Below are 16,349 nucleotides of genomic sequence, written 5' to 3'. Positions count from 1 at the left end.
GTAAAGTACTGCAGACATTTGCACTGCAGTGATATAAAGTTATCATAATGCTGACGAGTAACGACTATCAAATTAATCCGATATCGGGAGATGTTAAATCGTACGCAGGTCGGAAATGCCATGTCTGTTTTTTGGAAATGTATAATATATGTAGATTTTTTTATAAAGATCATATCATTTTACAGCCGTGTGAGTTTAAGGAAGTAAGTACTAGTTACTTACTTCCTTAAACTCAACGGCTGTAAGAAATATATCTAGATTTCGACTAGATATCGAGCTCGTATTGCAATTTCTCAGTTAAGAACTTTTTAACTTGATCCTAGCTCGTAAAATGTATGGTTTAGGAAGCTCTCGGGTTGAACCAAGTTGGAATGAGTGTGTATACACAGGTCTCGTGTTGAACAAAGTCGTGATGAGTGTTCTCAAAAAAACACGTGTATTGTATTTTAAAGAAAATTATTCAAACAAAGTTCATCTGTAAAACATAAAGAGCGTGGGTGCGCCTCCACGATTTGCTATGATTCTTCGAAGCGGAGATAAAAATACATAAATTCAGTAGTAATTGGGAATACCAGTCAACAAAATTCGCGTTAATGCGTAACCGCGGTTCATACACAGTTGTATTGGCAACAAGATGAGGTTTTTAATACAAATCATTATTCCGGGTACTTACATGAGTACTTAAAGCTAAATTTAGATTTTATTTAGTAAAGATTGAATTTGAAATCATAAATAGGTTAGACGTGGATTTGAATCAGAGTTTTGCACAATGATTTTGTAGTTCACAAGACAAAGACTTAAAGATTAGTTTTCGTGTATTTCACCTGCTGGGCAAGGGTCTCGATTTCAGAGTGAGAGAGGGGCAAGACTTAAAGTTTATCTGACTAGCCAAGTGTCGATTGGGAACTCGGTATCCTTACATGATTTTTTTAAAGGACACTAATTAGTTATCGAAGATTTCCTCATGATGCTTTCCTTTGTTGTCAATGCAAGTGATCATTATTCCTACATAGAAGTATACCTATGAGACAGTCTTAAACTTCTACGCTTGTTAACATCGTATTACTCATACAAGCATTGGTTTAATGATTGCTATTACCATGTACATTTATGTGTCCCTGAAATGACGTCAATCGAAGGAAAACGTCAAAATTGTAGACCGCAGAATTAATTATATGATTACTTAATATATTGGTAAAGGTAATGTGTAAGTTAGTAAGCAAATATTGCATAAGCTACTAAAGATCATAGTAAAACAAAATTTGGATCTGCTTGAAAAAAAAGAAACGGGGTGTGATACCAAGGGCTTGCTTCGCCTTCGAGCCAACTTACTGCTTTCTGAATTACATTTACGGCACCTATCTACTATGAGAACTTGTGAAAAAGTTGTTTTGCAGTACAAATACTTATAGAAATGATAGACTTATGCCTCGTTTCTAAGGTACATTAAGTGGTAGTTTATCAATTCAATAGCGTTTAAACTTATATAAAAAACTCTATTGAATAGATAAACTACTGCCAATTAATTAAGGTACTCAGAAAGCGGGGGCCTGAGCTTAATCGCTATAGTACCGATAAATGTACCTCAGAAACCGGGGGTTAGCAATATTTCCATGCCATCGAGTCGTCTTCATATGGAGCGTTTGACATGAATGACATGACAAAATTTTAGTTCTCTCGAAATACGCTAGGGGCGCTAATCAATTTTACCTGTAAAAATTGTTAATTCCTACTTAATAACTGGCTAGATTTTATTTAAACTACTACTACTTAGGACAAAGTACAAGAAAATTAATTGAACGGAATAAAACAGATGTTTGTTTTTACCTATTCAGGCAGTAAATAAATAAAACGAACCGCAATTAATTGAAGTAGGTACACAATAAGTACATGTGTATTTAATTACATCATCCATTTTTTATTTGCGATGTATTTTTTTCCTAGTAACGGTATGCAATGTATAAACATTTATTGTTCTTGAATCTTAAGCTTGATTGTGATCAATAATTTCTATTGTCAACTAACCCCCGGTTTCTCAGTACATGTAGCTGTAGTTTATGTATTAGGTCGGGGAAAAAGTCTTTTCGCATTATAGTATGTATGAACTTGTAATAAAATCTTTTCTCTACTCAAAAAAGCTCGATATTTGGGTACCTCACGAGCTCACTGAAAGAAACCTAATGAACCGTGTACTCATTTGTGATTCTTGGAGCCAAAGAGATTTTATCAAAGTTCATAATACTAATGCTAAAAGACTTTTTCTCCGACCTAATATCTAATTGCGTTTTTTTGTATGAGTTTTAACGCTATTGAATAGATAAACTGCTCCAAATGCACCTCAGATACCGGGGGTTAGTCTCTGAACTGCACTTTGCCAGCATGGTGGACTCAACGCCTTCTCCCCTTTTTTCCGAGAGACCATAGCCTAGCAGTGCATTAGTAATACTCTCAATAAATAAATAATATCAGTAATTAAATATACCGCGAAACACAGTTTTCCTCAATTCTTTGTTAATGATAATATACCTTTTTCTCTTTGATTGCGTAATTGATGATGTCAAAACAATGAACGCATTTTAAATATTGTTTAACGTAGGCATACTTACAGCGCCTGAGCGTCTTATCCTACCACAAGACTGTAAACAAAAGACTGACGCCGATGGGAAAAATAGCCGGTTAACGTATCTAAAGATAAATTGAGAGAAAACTACAAAAATACAAACACTTTTTGAACCAATGTATAATTAACACGCCGATATCGGGAATCTTGCTTCAATAGATATTTACCAAGTAAATTATTGTAATAAATAAATAAAAATGTTCCTTACATGAGCTCATACGACTGTAGGTGTTCGATATACAGCATAACACAGTCATAGTTCACGGAAACACTGAATATAAAGTTTATAAAACTCACTTTTGAACTTTGTTCATCATAACTTTGGCTTTAAGTTCAAACACGAGCAGTCCACTTTTTTACGTCTTAATACACGAACAGTTGCTCACGAACTATCAGCTTAATACACGAACAGATACTGTCCACTTTAATACACGAACTATCACTTCAGAGATGTAAATAATCACCTTGGCATTTAAATAAACCGTCGTTTACTCGCTTGCAAAATGTTTACATATACGACTGAACGCAGCTACTGTGAACGAACGATTGAATGAGGAAAATGTGTAAATACTAACTGGTTGCATATATACCGGGATTGAGTTAGTCATGGCTAATCTGGGAAAATGGTATAATTACTTGGAAATACGTAGTTATGTTAGCGTTTACTGACCTTAGACCACACCGTATATGAAAAAACCTTATTGCCTTTAAATATACTCTATAAGGAGTGTATAAGGACCTGATAGGCTTAATAAAGAGTCAAATGCAGTGAAAATCATAAATTTTCTGGTTTTGGGTAAAGTAGGTTTTATTTAAATTGGCGCTAGTCTGTTGGATGTTTTTCAAAAATGTGCTTTATTTTAAATGAATATGAATATCATTTTGTTTACTTAAACTATATTAATATGAGCCGCGATTGGGTCCCGGGCACATTTAATCAACTTTTTGGGGAAAAAATGCGTAAGAAATATAAAGATTTTCATACTCCAAATGGTGAATATGAGTTTAAAATAAACTCGCCCCTTTTCATAGGAGATAAAGTGCCTGATAAAGGGTTATAGATAAGTGTTTGAAAATCTATCTGACAGATTGATAGCAAATGTATAATAATAACAACTGTGAAATGAGTGAAATGAAATTTCACCTGTTAAGCTAATCGGTACTTATTCAGAAGTTGAAATCGGGGCTAAATTATTCAGAGGAAAAAAGTATGTTTTGTAAAGAGTATAAATACTTAATACCAATTGGTGTTTTAAAGTTTATATTTAAATAATGTAAATTTTGCCCTTATGGCTGATTCATTCGTAAGACAGCCAAATTGTCGACGGGGTTTTTCGCTTGGAAATATTGGAAGCAAAATTTCTTTATTTAAGGAAATGACGTAAAGAATAATTGGTTTACCCATTTAAGTAATAAATAAGAAAGATTACACACTAGCAAGGTCTTTTTCAAGGCTTTTATATCCATTTTTACTATATTAAAAACTTTAGCGCGATTTGCAGTTAGCATCCAGTAACCAGCGTTTAAAACTTATAAATAGTTCTTGAGGAACACGCTAGGGGGTTTTCGAACAAAATATTATTCGTAACTTTTCTGTTGTCAGTTATCGATGGTCTTGGGAAATCGCTCCTATGAGACAGTAGGTAAAGCAATCCAAATTTAAAGTCCTCAGGGTCATTGTTCTAAAATATTTTGTACTTGTATTTGTTGCCTAACAGTATAGTGAGTTTATGAAACTAAATGAGTGCCGATAGCAAGTAGTGAGGTGAGGTAAAGCTCAATTCTAATTCAATTGCTAATTGCAAAGCAGAAAAATAAAGATAATTGCACACAAGTGCTAATTTTTGATAGGTTCTATTGAGCATTGACTAGAACAGAAGTTTTTATTATGTTCATAGTTTTTAAGGGCGATTTCGTTTGAGAAAAGAAACGTAGAGTTGCTTTAAAATTTGTTCTTTACAAGAAAAAATCATAGTGTATTTTGTATTATGAATAATCTCAAACACTAGTCAGTTAAATATTTTCATATTTGGACGATACTTTGGTATTTAGTTAATTAAAAATAAAGGCAATTAGTGGCAACGACCAACATAATTTTTTTTATATGGACTGCAACCTACCCTTAAAAGTAAAGTAAAAGTTTGACTTTTTATTCATTTTAATTATAATTGTACGAAAATTGGTCTAATAATAATAAATTACACCTAAATTATGTATTATGTGTTTTATATGTCATAGTACCAGAAAGTACCCGGCTAGTATAAGCGGTGAGGAGGTAGTTACCTTTCTGTTTGTTCCTGTTGGCGTGTCGCGCGGCGGGCGGCGTGCGTCCCAGACTCTCCAGGTCGGTGTTGCTGCTCTGGTACGTGGAGGGGGGCGAGTCGCCTTTCTGTGGCCGTGGGTACTACACAAAACACCATTTTTCTATACAATACTTGAATTTTACTCATATCAGATATGAATTATGTATTTAATGCCAAAAACGCTCCGGTATCGAAATCATTTAGAATTCAGTGCTGTTATTTTCATCATTCATAGTCAGCCAGCTTGGTAGACTTAAGGCCTAACCCCTCTCCTTCGTTTGGGAGAAGACCCTTGTCCAGCAGTGGGACAGTAATGGGATAAAAAAGAGTCTAGTTCTACCTACTACTGAGTATATGCTCCACCTGCCATCACCTAGCTGTACGAAGTGATAGCCTATTTTAAACTCATCATTCGAAATTACTTGAAATAAAATAGTTCTTGCGGAATACGCTAGGGGCCAGAGAAAACCGCACCTGTCTTGCAATATAAACCAGGTTCTTAAAATAAAGAAAAACTTACTTTCATTATTTTAAGAAACTGGTGCGGGCGAGAATTTGCACCAAATGGATCAGTTTTATTTTGTATGCCATGAAACCTTAGCTTAGAGACTTGTGATAAAAGAAGGCAACATACTAATCATATTTTTGAAGAAATACTTGTACTAGTTCTCTAAAGTGAGTAAAATTGTAAGCCACGTCAAAGGCCTCCGGGCGGCTTGAACAACTTTGATACTAGGTTGACCACTGACAATACGATAAGAAGAAAAAGTAGAATAGTAATGGTAGTACTTACCAGGTTATAAATGACTTTCTTGATCTCCTCAAACCACATTTTGGCACCGGTATCTGTTGCATCTTGGATGAGGTACTGGTCACAGCCCACGAACAATAAAATTGAACGTTGATGCCTGAGAACACAAAAGGTAAGATTAGTAATGTATTAAGGAAGAAACATTATTGTTTATGTAAAAATCTGTTTTTTAGACATTCATTATAATTATTTCAGCTCTATGTTGTATCGATTTAACTAAAATAACTACATTTACTTAGCGTTCGAAGCGCGATTTTTTACAGTCGGTACTATCGAGAGTTTGACACGTAAAATGTACCTAAAACTAGTTCTTCTGCCACCCGCTAGAGGCGCTGATACGCTTTTCATACAAAACTATGTCAGTAACTGACCGGTCCATAAAAATAGGAAATAGTGCTACTGTCGATTCTGCTAAAACAGTTCTTGAAGGTATGCAAAGTCCCTAACCCGCAGTGGAGCCAGCGTGGTGGACTCAAGGCCTAACACCACCCTCATTACGGGAGAAGGCCTTTGCCCAGCAGTGGGACAATAAACGTTAAATTTATTTATATTTATAATGTTTACCTCTTAGTATATTTCTGTGGGCACTCATCAGCGTGTGCATTGCGCAGTGGCAGCACAAGCTCGGGTAGAGGCGCGGACGGCGATGGAGGGGTCCCCGGCTTTGATACTTTCTGTAAGGGAAAATAGTCATTAATAACTACCCAACTAAAATAACCTTTAAATCGGTTTACTAGTTATAAAATGACGTACGCTTTTGAAGATCTTTATGAAATATAACCGTTTCAGTTTCTAGCACTTTTAAGTACATATTCTTAGATTATAGACTGCCTCTGTGGCGGAGTGGTTAAGGTCGCCAAGCCGTTACCATTGCGTCGGGAGGTCGTTTCGATTCATACAAGGAACAATTACTTGTACGTGTGCGACCCACAAATAGTTGTTTCGGGTCTAGATGTACTCTGTGTACGTTATTTGTATGTTTGAAAAAGTCCCCGCGACACAAGAGCAATTCTTAGTAACACTACTCTTATTTTAGTCCTCACTCCACACCAAGTAACACGTATCTCCGAGACTCCAGGGTATAACGTTTCATCAAAAAGTTTTTACTTACACCGGCATAATACGTGTTCTGATCTTTGTAGAAGACTAGCGCCGTAGATGTGAGCACCGCGTAGCACTCGATCCAATTCTTCTTAGTCTTCTTAGCACCTTCCAAGAATTTCGTGCGCTTTATCGGACCCTCCATAATCATCTAGGAAAAAGGGAAAAAAATGAAAATTAATCTTTTTTGACAATTTTTTTCAAAATTATAGGGCAGCCAAACGACTTTGTGGTTCTTTCCTTTACTGTTAGGGGAAATATAGGGAGTTAAGTCATATGGATTGAATTTTAATGTTAAACAGCAGACAAGATAAGCAGATAGTTAGTGTAAACTCTATCTTAAAATATTACACAAAATAATTAGGATAAGTTAAGTTTAGAGAAATATAAGATCTGCATGCTATATCCCCGTCACAAGGCAACAAAGACAACTATCAATTAACTTATGTATCAGTTCTAGTAATTGTTCTACAAAAGAACTAAAACTTGGAAAATTAGGAATATACCATGAAGGATAACTTACCCCCTGAGGCTGTAAAGTCAACCTCGGTGCCGGCACAGGTGATCTCATGCGATGTTTGGGAGCTACCATCGACCGTGACTTTCTATTCCTTGCGTACGCTGGCTGACGGTCCCTGATCTCCACATCCAGACTGTCTCCTGAAGACGAAGGTGGAAGCATAAGGTGACTTGGTCTGCGAGGATTTGCCAGCAAATTTTCTGATGAACCGCCTGAAATATCAACAAATAATCACTTAGTTTCTTGTTTTGTTCGTCGTATGGTTAGTGGTCAACCTTGTGTCAAAGTTGTTCAAGCTGCCCAAGAGGCTATGGCTTAACGACTGTTATCTAAATAGACAACAGCCGGGACCAACTTTTTACATGCCTTCCGAAGCACGGAGATGCCCAGTTCAAATACCACTATGCGGTCACCCATCTATGGAATGACCGCGCCAAGGTTTGCTTAACCCACAGATCGTTTACCGACCGGTGACTATGGCAACTGGCTGTGGGAGCCTCCCTAACTAAGTACACTTGCGTGTGCAATGGGTCAAGTCCTGCGTTTACTAATCAGAAAAATATTGTTATTTCAATGCCTAATAAGGATAACACTTTATGAGTCATATTATTATTTGAATAGAGTAATTAAATTTTTAGTCAAGAAGGAAAATGTTGTAAAACTTACACAGTGAAAGACCCTATGTGGTTGTAACCTCATAACAAAACCACGAGACAGCTAGTAAATAGTTTTCAGACTCAAAATACAGTACAAAATTAATTACTTTGTCTTAAAAGAAAGACCTGGCAGCATAGGTTTAAGGTTTTACAATAAAAAAAAATGGTTGGCACAAAATTATGTGATTTTGTATGTGAAGAATCTCGGCAAGTTCTGTCTTAGTTTACCTAAGCCAATATTAGTACTATAATATTTGGCACCATTTGCATGACACACACAGTACATCCTACCAATCTTAAATCCTACTAATATTATAATGTGAAAGTTTGTAAGTATGTATGTATGGATGTTTGTTACTCTTTCACGCAAATACTACTGAATCGATTACGATGAAATTTGGTATGTAGGTAGCTGAAGACCCAGAATAACACATAGGCTGCTTTTTATCCCAGAGTTCCCGAGGGATCGGGATTTACACGGGAAGAGTTTCCACGCGGACGAAGTTGCGGGCGGCCTCATAACATAAAAAAAACTGTAATATATGCTCACCTAGCCGCCTGTTGATCCTGACCAAGCCCGCCCTGCCATCGGAACTGCCTTTGCTGTACGCGATGTCGAAGTCCACGGGACATCGCTCCGAGGTTGGGCTCCAATTGTTCAGTTGCTCGTACCCGCGGCCCTGGAGCGAACCTTGCTCTGGTATATTCTCCTGGAATAGAAAAAAAAGACATTAGTATATCGGTCTGATTCACTTTTATGTTACCCTACGTACCCTACGTACCCTACGTTCACACGTCACTGATGTTCTTAAGTCTGAGTTAAAAACCTTGTGTTGAAGGCTCTCTACTAAATTGTTGACTTTAATACGGGCGACATCGTGAAATGTGTAGGACTAGAATGGATGAGAAAGCGCCGGTTCGTAAAAAATGGCGTATTGGGAGGCCTATACTTAACAGTGGGTAGAAATAGACTGAATAGATAATAGACGATGATGGAGGCGATGACTCTAGGCGCTAATTTCCCCAAAGTCTGTCCTCTAGCCAATTTGATGAAGTTAAATTTTTCACGAGATTCGAGATACAACGAATATCACAACAGTAATGTTTCGAGTTGATGTATGAATATTATCGTTTGTGACTGTATCTACAATAAAATGTATTTTAATGAAGTGAATTAATTGGTGTCAGTCCGGCTTTTGCGGTAGTAGTATAGATAACATTATTATTTAGTACTAGACGAATACTCGTAGCACGAGACCACTAACAAACATCCCTGATAAATAACTGTTATAAAAAACTAGCGCAATGACAAATTATTTTTATGTGCAAGTATGAAAATCATATCTTCGAAATTCTGACGTTCTATTCTGACATTTGAGACATCTAATTAGTTCCTTCGAGGTACGCTAGAGGCGCTGCATGATTGTTTACCTAATCTACGATTGTTAGGGACAGCTCACAGCTTATGAATAACTATCAGATAGCATATTTGCTAGATATAGTGACAGAAAATGTATGAAAACAACAAAATATAGTGAAACTGGGCCTTTCACGTTGAAAGAGCTGCATAGATTTGTGCTCACGCAACAGTTGATGGTGAATTAAAATAAACAAAACGGACAGGTCATTAGCATCGGAAGTCACTTATCTATAAATGTTAATCGAAAAGCATATATTTAATTTACTTTTAAATAAAGTCAAGGCCGTAATAATACGTATTATTAGTCAGCAAAGGACCCATTCAACTACCTGTGACATTATAATATCTTAGGCCTATAAAATTCGTAGCTGTTGTTTTGCTTTGACGAAAAAAAATACATTATATAGGAAGGATTTGTATGTACAAAAACATACGCAAAGTAAACCACAGCCGACGATGTCTGTAATAGCTACTTACTACTTTTTTTATAACCTACAACTCAGTGGCGCCACACAGCGGTAAGATTTTGTAACTTTAGATAAAAATATACGAAATATTTCCCATCGTTTGATCTCTATTACCAATTACCGCGATTTATTTGCGCTTTTCTTTGATTTCACACTCAAATAACGCTTTATGTTTATTAAGAATCATTAATAATATTTTTTTACCTAATACGTGTCACAGTAACGTTGAATTTATGAGCAAATAAGGAAAAACGGCGAGTTACCGTGTCCGGTGCAGTCTGTAAGCTGTTTTATCGTCCGTACAACATAATATCGTGCTAATTGGACCTATTACCAAGCATATTTTAAAAATATTTGCTTCTTTTTAACTACAGATTAACGATTTTGAACTAGGTACATAGAAAATTCAACATACGTAATATTTCATTTTGTGTATACGCTTCTCAAACTTCAAGTTGCATAAGCGAAAATCACAGAATAACTTTCAGTAATCGGTCATTTTTAAAACATCATATGAGAGTATAGACGCGTTTCTAACTAATGATATGAGTTTCCTCGTATATTTTAGGTAAATATATACCTATCGAATGATGGGAAAGTACATAGCTATATACACTTATAGCTTTGCTGAGTAAGTACATTTGATGTCCCATCGGTGTCAATGGCACTAACAGCTGATTGTGAGATCGATACCCAAGTGCGACAGGAAATCTTAGCGTGATGTTTGGAGTCCACCGATAGATGGCGATGGGAACGCTAAACATCACTTGTAACTACATTAAAAAGCGATATTTGATTGACGTTTCTTACTAATTTATTACTAATTGTGTTATATTGTACACAGTTAAAGGTATTTAGTCATTTTATACAAAGTTTCCTGTACAACAAATCGAGCGATGGACTTCGGAATGCTTTGCCTACCCCACCCTGTTGTTACACGTTTTTACCGTAAACACTACAATTATTTAGCATTTCTACATTTTATTTAATAATACTAACAATGATTTAAACGAATAGTATGATGTAAAGTTAAATTGTCGCGTAGATAAGTAGGTATTGAGTGACGGAAACACATGGAAATATTCACCACATTAGTAATGTAATGTACATTGTTTTCTATAAATAAACGTGATAATAAACCCATTACCTCTCGCACCCATGTCTTGCCGCGTTGCAATCTGAACAGATTCATAACTCAAACTTATCACAAACTTTTATCAAACTTGTACGCGCACTCAACACTATGTTCTACATTCTTGCATTACATTTATTGAATAAGGTTCACAAATGAGTTAAATAAAGTAATATTTAGAAGGAAAATGTGGATTAATTCGTGTTGTGCTCAGAACGGGTGACACACTAACTGAAGTTGTGTCATTTGAATTGATATATTGTAGTGATGGGAAAACGTCGAGGGTAAATATCGATACACTATACTCGTAGTTTAAACTGAAATTGACTTACGTAATATTTTCTTTATAAGGAAAAAAATAATGCCCAATGACTACGGCGGTCACAGTGAAATATGTGAATCATTAATTTGATTGCTGTTTAACGCATTTCTCTACGCAAAATGTATGGATACTTTAAGGTAATTCAAATGATTAAAAAACAATGTTGTATTCAGTATATCTTTACAAAAAACTTCGATAATAAGTGGTTTCATAAACAAAATCATTATTTTATGATATTATAGTAGATTTATTAAGATTGCTTAATTTTGTAATCAATAATTCAAAACAATTTGGTATCAGGTGGACAAATTTAGAATCGGGGGTGGTGTTTCCTTTACAATTTCCTTCCTCAACCTCAACAGAAAAATATAAGAATAAAATAAAAAAGTAACAATTAATGAACGTGAATCGCGTTTTTTTAAATAAACCTTCTATATAAAGCGATATTTTGTATATGTATATTTATAATTAATAAAGCATTCAAAGTTATATCTAGGTTAAGCGGTGTTAAAATAAACGTTTAATTAATACACACAAAGTAGGCAAAGTTCTAATTAAAAATAAATTATTACAATTCGTATCCTTATAACACAATGACATTAACTGGGTTTAATAAACTTTAAATAAGTTTAACCAAAGAAATAATGCTAACGCCAAAGATATAAATAAACGGTAACATCTTAATTAAATTTCGAATATGAGGTAGGCATATAAGAAATAACTTAAGAAAGAAGAAGCCTGTATTATTATTTTTAGTCTTCGTAAAATATTCTATCCGCCTGAAACTTGTCTGAAGAAATTTAGCTTACATTTTTTACATTTAATTACAGATTTACAGACAGTAAGCCAAATTTCTTCAAAATCCATTCAGTAGTTTTAATGTAAAAGTGTAACAAGAATAATAGTAAGATTAGGAGAATATTAATTTCTTTTTCTATCTTAACATAATCAATATAAATATATAAAACTCTTCCGTTACTGACTTATTGATGGACAACGCACATTCGAAACTACTAAGCATAGAAAGTTGAAATTTGGTATGAAGATTACTTAGGAAGTGCAGAGAAGCATTAAAAATATTTTTTTGTAATGAGGTAAACCTCCATTTAGGCAGAGCTGCAGGTTAAACACTAGTCAATGCATACAATAAATCTGTAGAGGTGTAAATTCTGTACATTGAAAATTAAAAAATAAATCAGATACAGTATTACTGCATTATTTTGTATAGAAACACGACAATCAACTAATTAATAAAGCTAGAACGGAACAAACAATTTCCCCTCACTACTCGTTATCGGCGGTCGGTCGTCGATTCGATGTTAGGAAGTGTATTGTTATCTCGCTTATATTGCACTGATTATTGCGGTCTGTTGGCAGAGAATACACTGAAACCTGAGAACTGACATCCCACATCTGTGCGAACACAGGAAACTGTTTGCTTGCATTTCCTACTTAAATCACCGGGTAGTTTTAACTGTAAGTAATGCGTAATCGTAAATTTAGTTAAAACTAGCTGACCCGCGCAACTTCGCTTGCGTCACATAAGAGAGTATGTGGATCATAATTTTCGCCGTTTTTGTAACATTTTTCGTTGCTATTCCGCTCCTAATAGCCGTAGCGTGGTGTTATATAGCCTAAAGCCTTCCTCAATAAATGGTCTATTCAACACTGAAAGAATTTTTCAAATCGGACTAGTAGTTCCTGAGATTAGCGCGTTCAAACAAATAAACAAACAAACTCTTCAGCTTTATAATATTAGTATAGATTTCAAAAACTGCCTTTGTGGCGCAGTCTTTAGTGCAGTGGTGTTCGCGGTTTGGGCAACCTACTATTGGTTTTTTTTCAATGTATATTAGTGTTCTTTTCAATAGTAGCCCGGAGTTTGGTAAAGTGCTTGGTAAATGGCAATAGGCTGGCTAATACATAGGATTAACATTGTTAATGGCGAAACCTAGGTGTACTATAACCTCTGCCTAAACCTGTCCGTCCTAGAATAAGCAATAAGGTAAGATAGGAGTATTTACTTACAGTTTCTTCACGCAAATATTGCCCTGTTATTTTTCTTTTTTTAACCAAACAGGAGCTCTACTTTTTGCGAGAGACACGATAGCTTTGTGAAAAATCAAAAGCTGTTATACTAGGTAATATAACTTTAAATATTTTCTTCGAGTTTCGTTAATGTTAATATTGTTTTCTTATATTAAGTTATGGCCTTAATTGGAGTTCATTATGAATAAGAACGTGACGTCAAAACAAATGTTGTTTTTAGGGAACCTAATTTACTTATATCCCTGTGACTAAAGTGTTTATTCATAAACTGTTTAAATTAAAAACTGTTGTAATAAAATTGAGGTTAAAAATGTCCAAATAAAGAGCGTAATAAATTAATATTTAACGTGATTGATACGTTGTTGAAAAATAAACTAATATGCAATTTTTTCAGTAGCATTTTTTTTAAGTTAGTCTAATTTGTACACAAAATTATAGTTTTCGGTGTCGGTAAATAAACGACATCACCTGATCATTACCATGAAACTCTATACAGGTAGAACGGAGGCATATTTGGAATACATAGATACAAAGCTCAAAAAATAATTCATTAATTCATTATCATAACATGATTAGTCGTCAACCTAATGTCAAAGTTTTTCAAACCGCCCGGGCACCCTAAAGCCATTGAGATGGCTAAATAATCGTAAAAGACAACAACAGGGACCGAATTTTTACATATCCTTCGAAGCACAGAGACGCTCAGTTCAAATATCGCTATGTTGCCTCTCATCTTTAAAATGTCCGCGCTAGGTTGCTTAATCCAGACATCATACACCGGCCTGTAAGCGCCTCAAGAACCAAAGAAAGTCCATTCGTTTTATTATGCTCAAAGTAAAGCATCTCGCAAAGGCCTCAAGCTAATCTTTTGTAAACGAGCCACGTTTTAGACACGTTTCAAACGTAAACAACAGTTTTATGAGTGCATATAGCGAGTACCGGTGGAGAATAAATTATTATACCCGTGCTACACACGTGACTGATGTACTATACTACTTGTAGTCTTGTGATGATGTGGGATTATGAATGGCATATAAATCTGTATCTCTTGATGGCTTTTTTGATTGGCTTTAGGAAGGACTAGGGCCGACAATATTATAAAACCTGGGCTTGCACGATTTATAGGAAATAACATAAGAGATAATGTGCCTTTCGCAAATAAGTAAGCTTAATCAACAACCGTCAGCTGCATAAGTCTACGGGTGATAGATGTTCTAAATTTTATATTTTGTATATCTTAGCCGGCCGCGGACTTAGCTTTCGAGACTCTCCTAATAAGAATTTGGAATATAGTTTCTTCGATGTTTTCATGATTAATCAAGATAAGTTTTGACAACAGTGCATTTCAATGGTAATAAAGTTATTTTCTGTTAAATTCAATGGTGTATGTGACTAGAGAATGCAGAACCTGGGCTCCCATGCATTAGATCCTTAGCAGCTAGTACCAGAAAGTTGATAGGTAAGTACTAATGGAAATATCAAGATCCGAGATCACTATTAATTAGTTACGTTTCTTAGCCCAACTTTTGTATTTATTATTTTGTAGCATAATTAAGCATTCTAAGCATAAAATGCAGGAATGAGTCCTTCATAAGTAAAAGGATAAGGTACTGCTACAAAAACAATATTTTAAACGACAAAACTAATTAGTATTCACAGTAGGTACATATTTAATGCACAGTACCGTTCTAAATACTAAACATTATGTAAATCACGCGACTTACTGTGCATTATTTAATAAGATTTATGACTAAAGTTCTGTTGTAACATGACGTAAGTAATGACAGTATAATTCTTTTTAAATTATACCTGTTTGATTTGATTCAATCACCGTTATAAATGAGTATACGTAGATATTGTTATCAGTAAAACAATATAATTGTTATTAAAGATTTCCTTTTCTTCTTCAGTAATAAAAAGTAGAGTTCGCCCTTAACCCTTAACTGAAGTCGTGAAAAATAATCACACTTCTATAGTCGTGGGTCCAGGGGACCCATATTCTACTTTTGATGTAATAAAACAAAAAATATTTTATATTTTACGCATTTATATTTATTAAACCCTACATTGAAACTTTAAGAATCAGAATCTTAAAGAAAATCAACAATAGGAACTTTAATTCTCTCCTTAAATGGCTCTTTTTTACAATCAGTTGTTATTCAATTAACCTAAAAACATATATTTTTTTAAAAATCGTAAAAAATATAAACGTAACATAAAAAAACTAAATACAACTTTTTTCGTGTACAAAAAATAACAAATTTAAAAAAAGTTATCATAAAAACTAAAAATCTTCTTCCTAAAAAAAATTGACATATCAAACTGAAGAACAAATTATAAGCATGAATTGCATACATTCTTTGCACAAGTCATACAAATAGGTAGTTTACACTTAGGACATAAGTGTAGGCTCTTCGCTCTCTTGTTGTGTGGACAAACAGAACACCTGTTCCCTTTATTTCTCTCCAATTTCAGGCTTTCTTTATCTGCAGATGACGAAGTTGGTGCTGGTTTTAGATTGAGAGCTGTAGCAAATTGTCCTCAGTTGTGTGGGAAGTTTTTGGTTAGGTATAGCATTTTTCTTACATGTAAGCTCACACAATATTTTTGCGAGTCCTTTCGAAAACATCATCCTTGTCATCTTTGCAGCTCTTTCATGACTTTGCTTGATGATAAAAGCATTCACCGCACTCATGTCCAATACTCTAAACAAAACAGTCGTTGGAGCATTATTTCGATATATGGGTGAATTTCCACTAGTTTCATCTTCATCATAATTCGATTCTGTGTTCAACCACTGCTCTATTATATTATCTATATTTGTAGACATATCTCTTTGGTCTGACATCACAAATAACCGAAAAAAATAAAATAGTAAAATTAATGAGTAACAACTAAAAAGTTACGTTTCTATAGTCGTGGGTCCCATGGACCCACGAGCTCATCAA

General features: G+C 34.8%; 1 protein-coding gene across 4 annotated transcripts in view; it reads right to left on the bottom strand.

The window, feature by feature from the left end:
* Nucleotides 1–16,349, bottom strand: part of LOC142981926 (uncharacterized) — a 185,186-nt gene that overhangs the window by 9,552 nt on the left and 159,285 nt on the right. For all 4 annotated transcript variants that reach the window (XM_076128073.1, XM_076128074.1, XM_076128076.1 and 1 more), the window contains exons 3-8: nucleotides 8,562–8,721; nucleotides 7,359–7,567; nucleotides 6,846–6,986; nucleotides 6,299–6,408; nucleotides 5,717–5,831; nucleotides 4,904–5,024 (exon numbers count right to left, since the gene is read on the bottom strand). In XM_076128073.1, coding sequence (XP_075984188.1) covers nucleotides 4,904–5,024; nucleotides 5,717–5,831; nucleotides 6,299–6,408; nucleotides 6,846–6,986; nucleotides 7,359–7,567; nucleotides 8,562–8,721 — 856 coding nt within the window. The remainder of the gene's footprint in view (nucleotides 1–4,903; nucleotides 5,025–5,716; nucleotides 5,832–6,298; nucleotides 6,409–6,845; nucleotides 6,987–7,358; nucleotides 7,568–8,561; nucleotides 8,722–16,349) is intronic.

The sequence above is a fragment of the Anticarsia gemmatalis genome, chromosome 20, assembly GCF_050436995.1.
Source record: "Anticarsia gemmatalis isolate Benzon Research Colony breed Stoneville strain chromosome 20, ilAntGemm2 primary, whole genome shotgun sequence".
Taxonomy (NCBI): Eukaryota; Metazoa; Arthropoda; class Insecta; order Lepidoptera; family Erebidae; genus Anticarsia; species Anticarsia gemmatalis.
The sequence above is the reverse complement of the archived record's forward strand: the minus strand, read 5'-3'. Positions and strand labels throughout refer to the sequence as shown.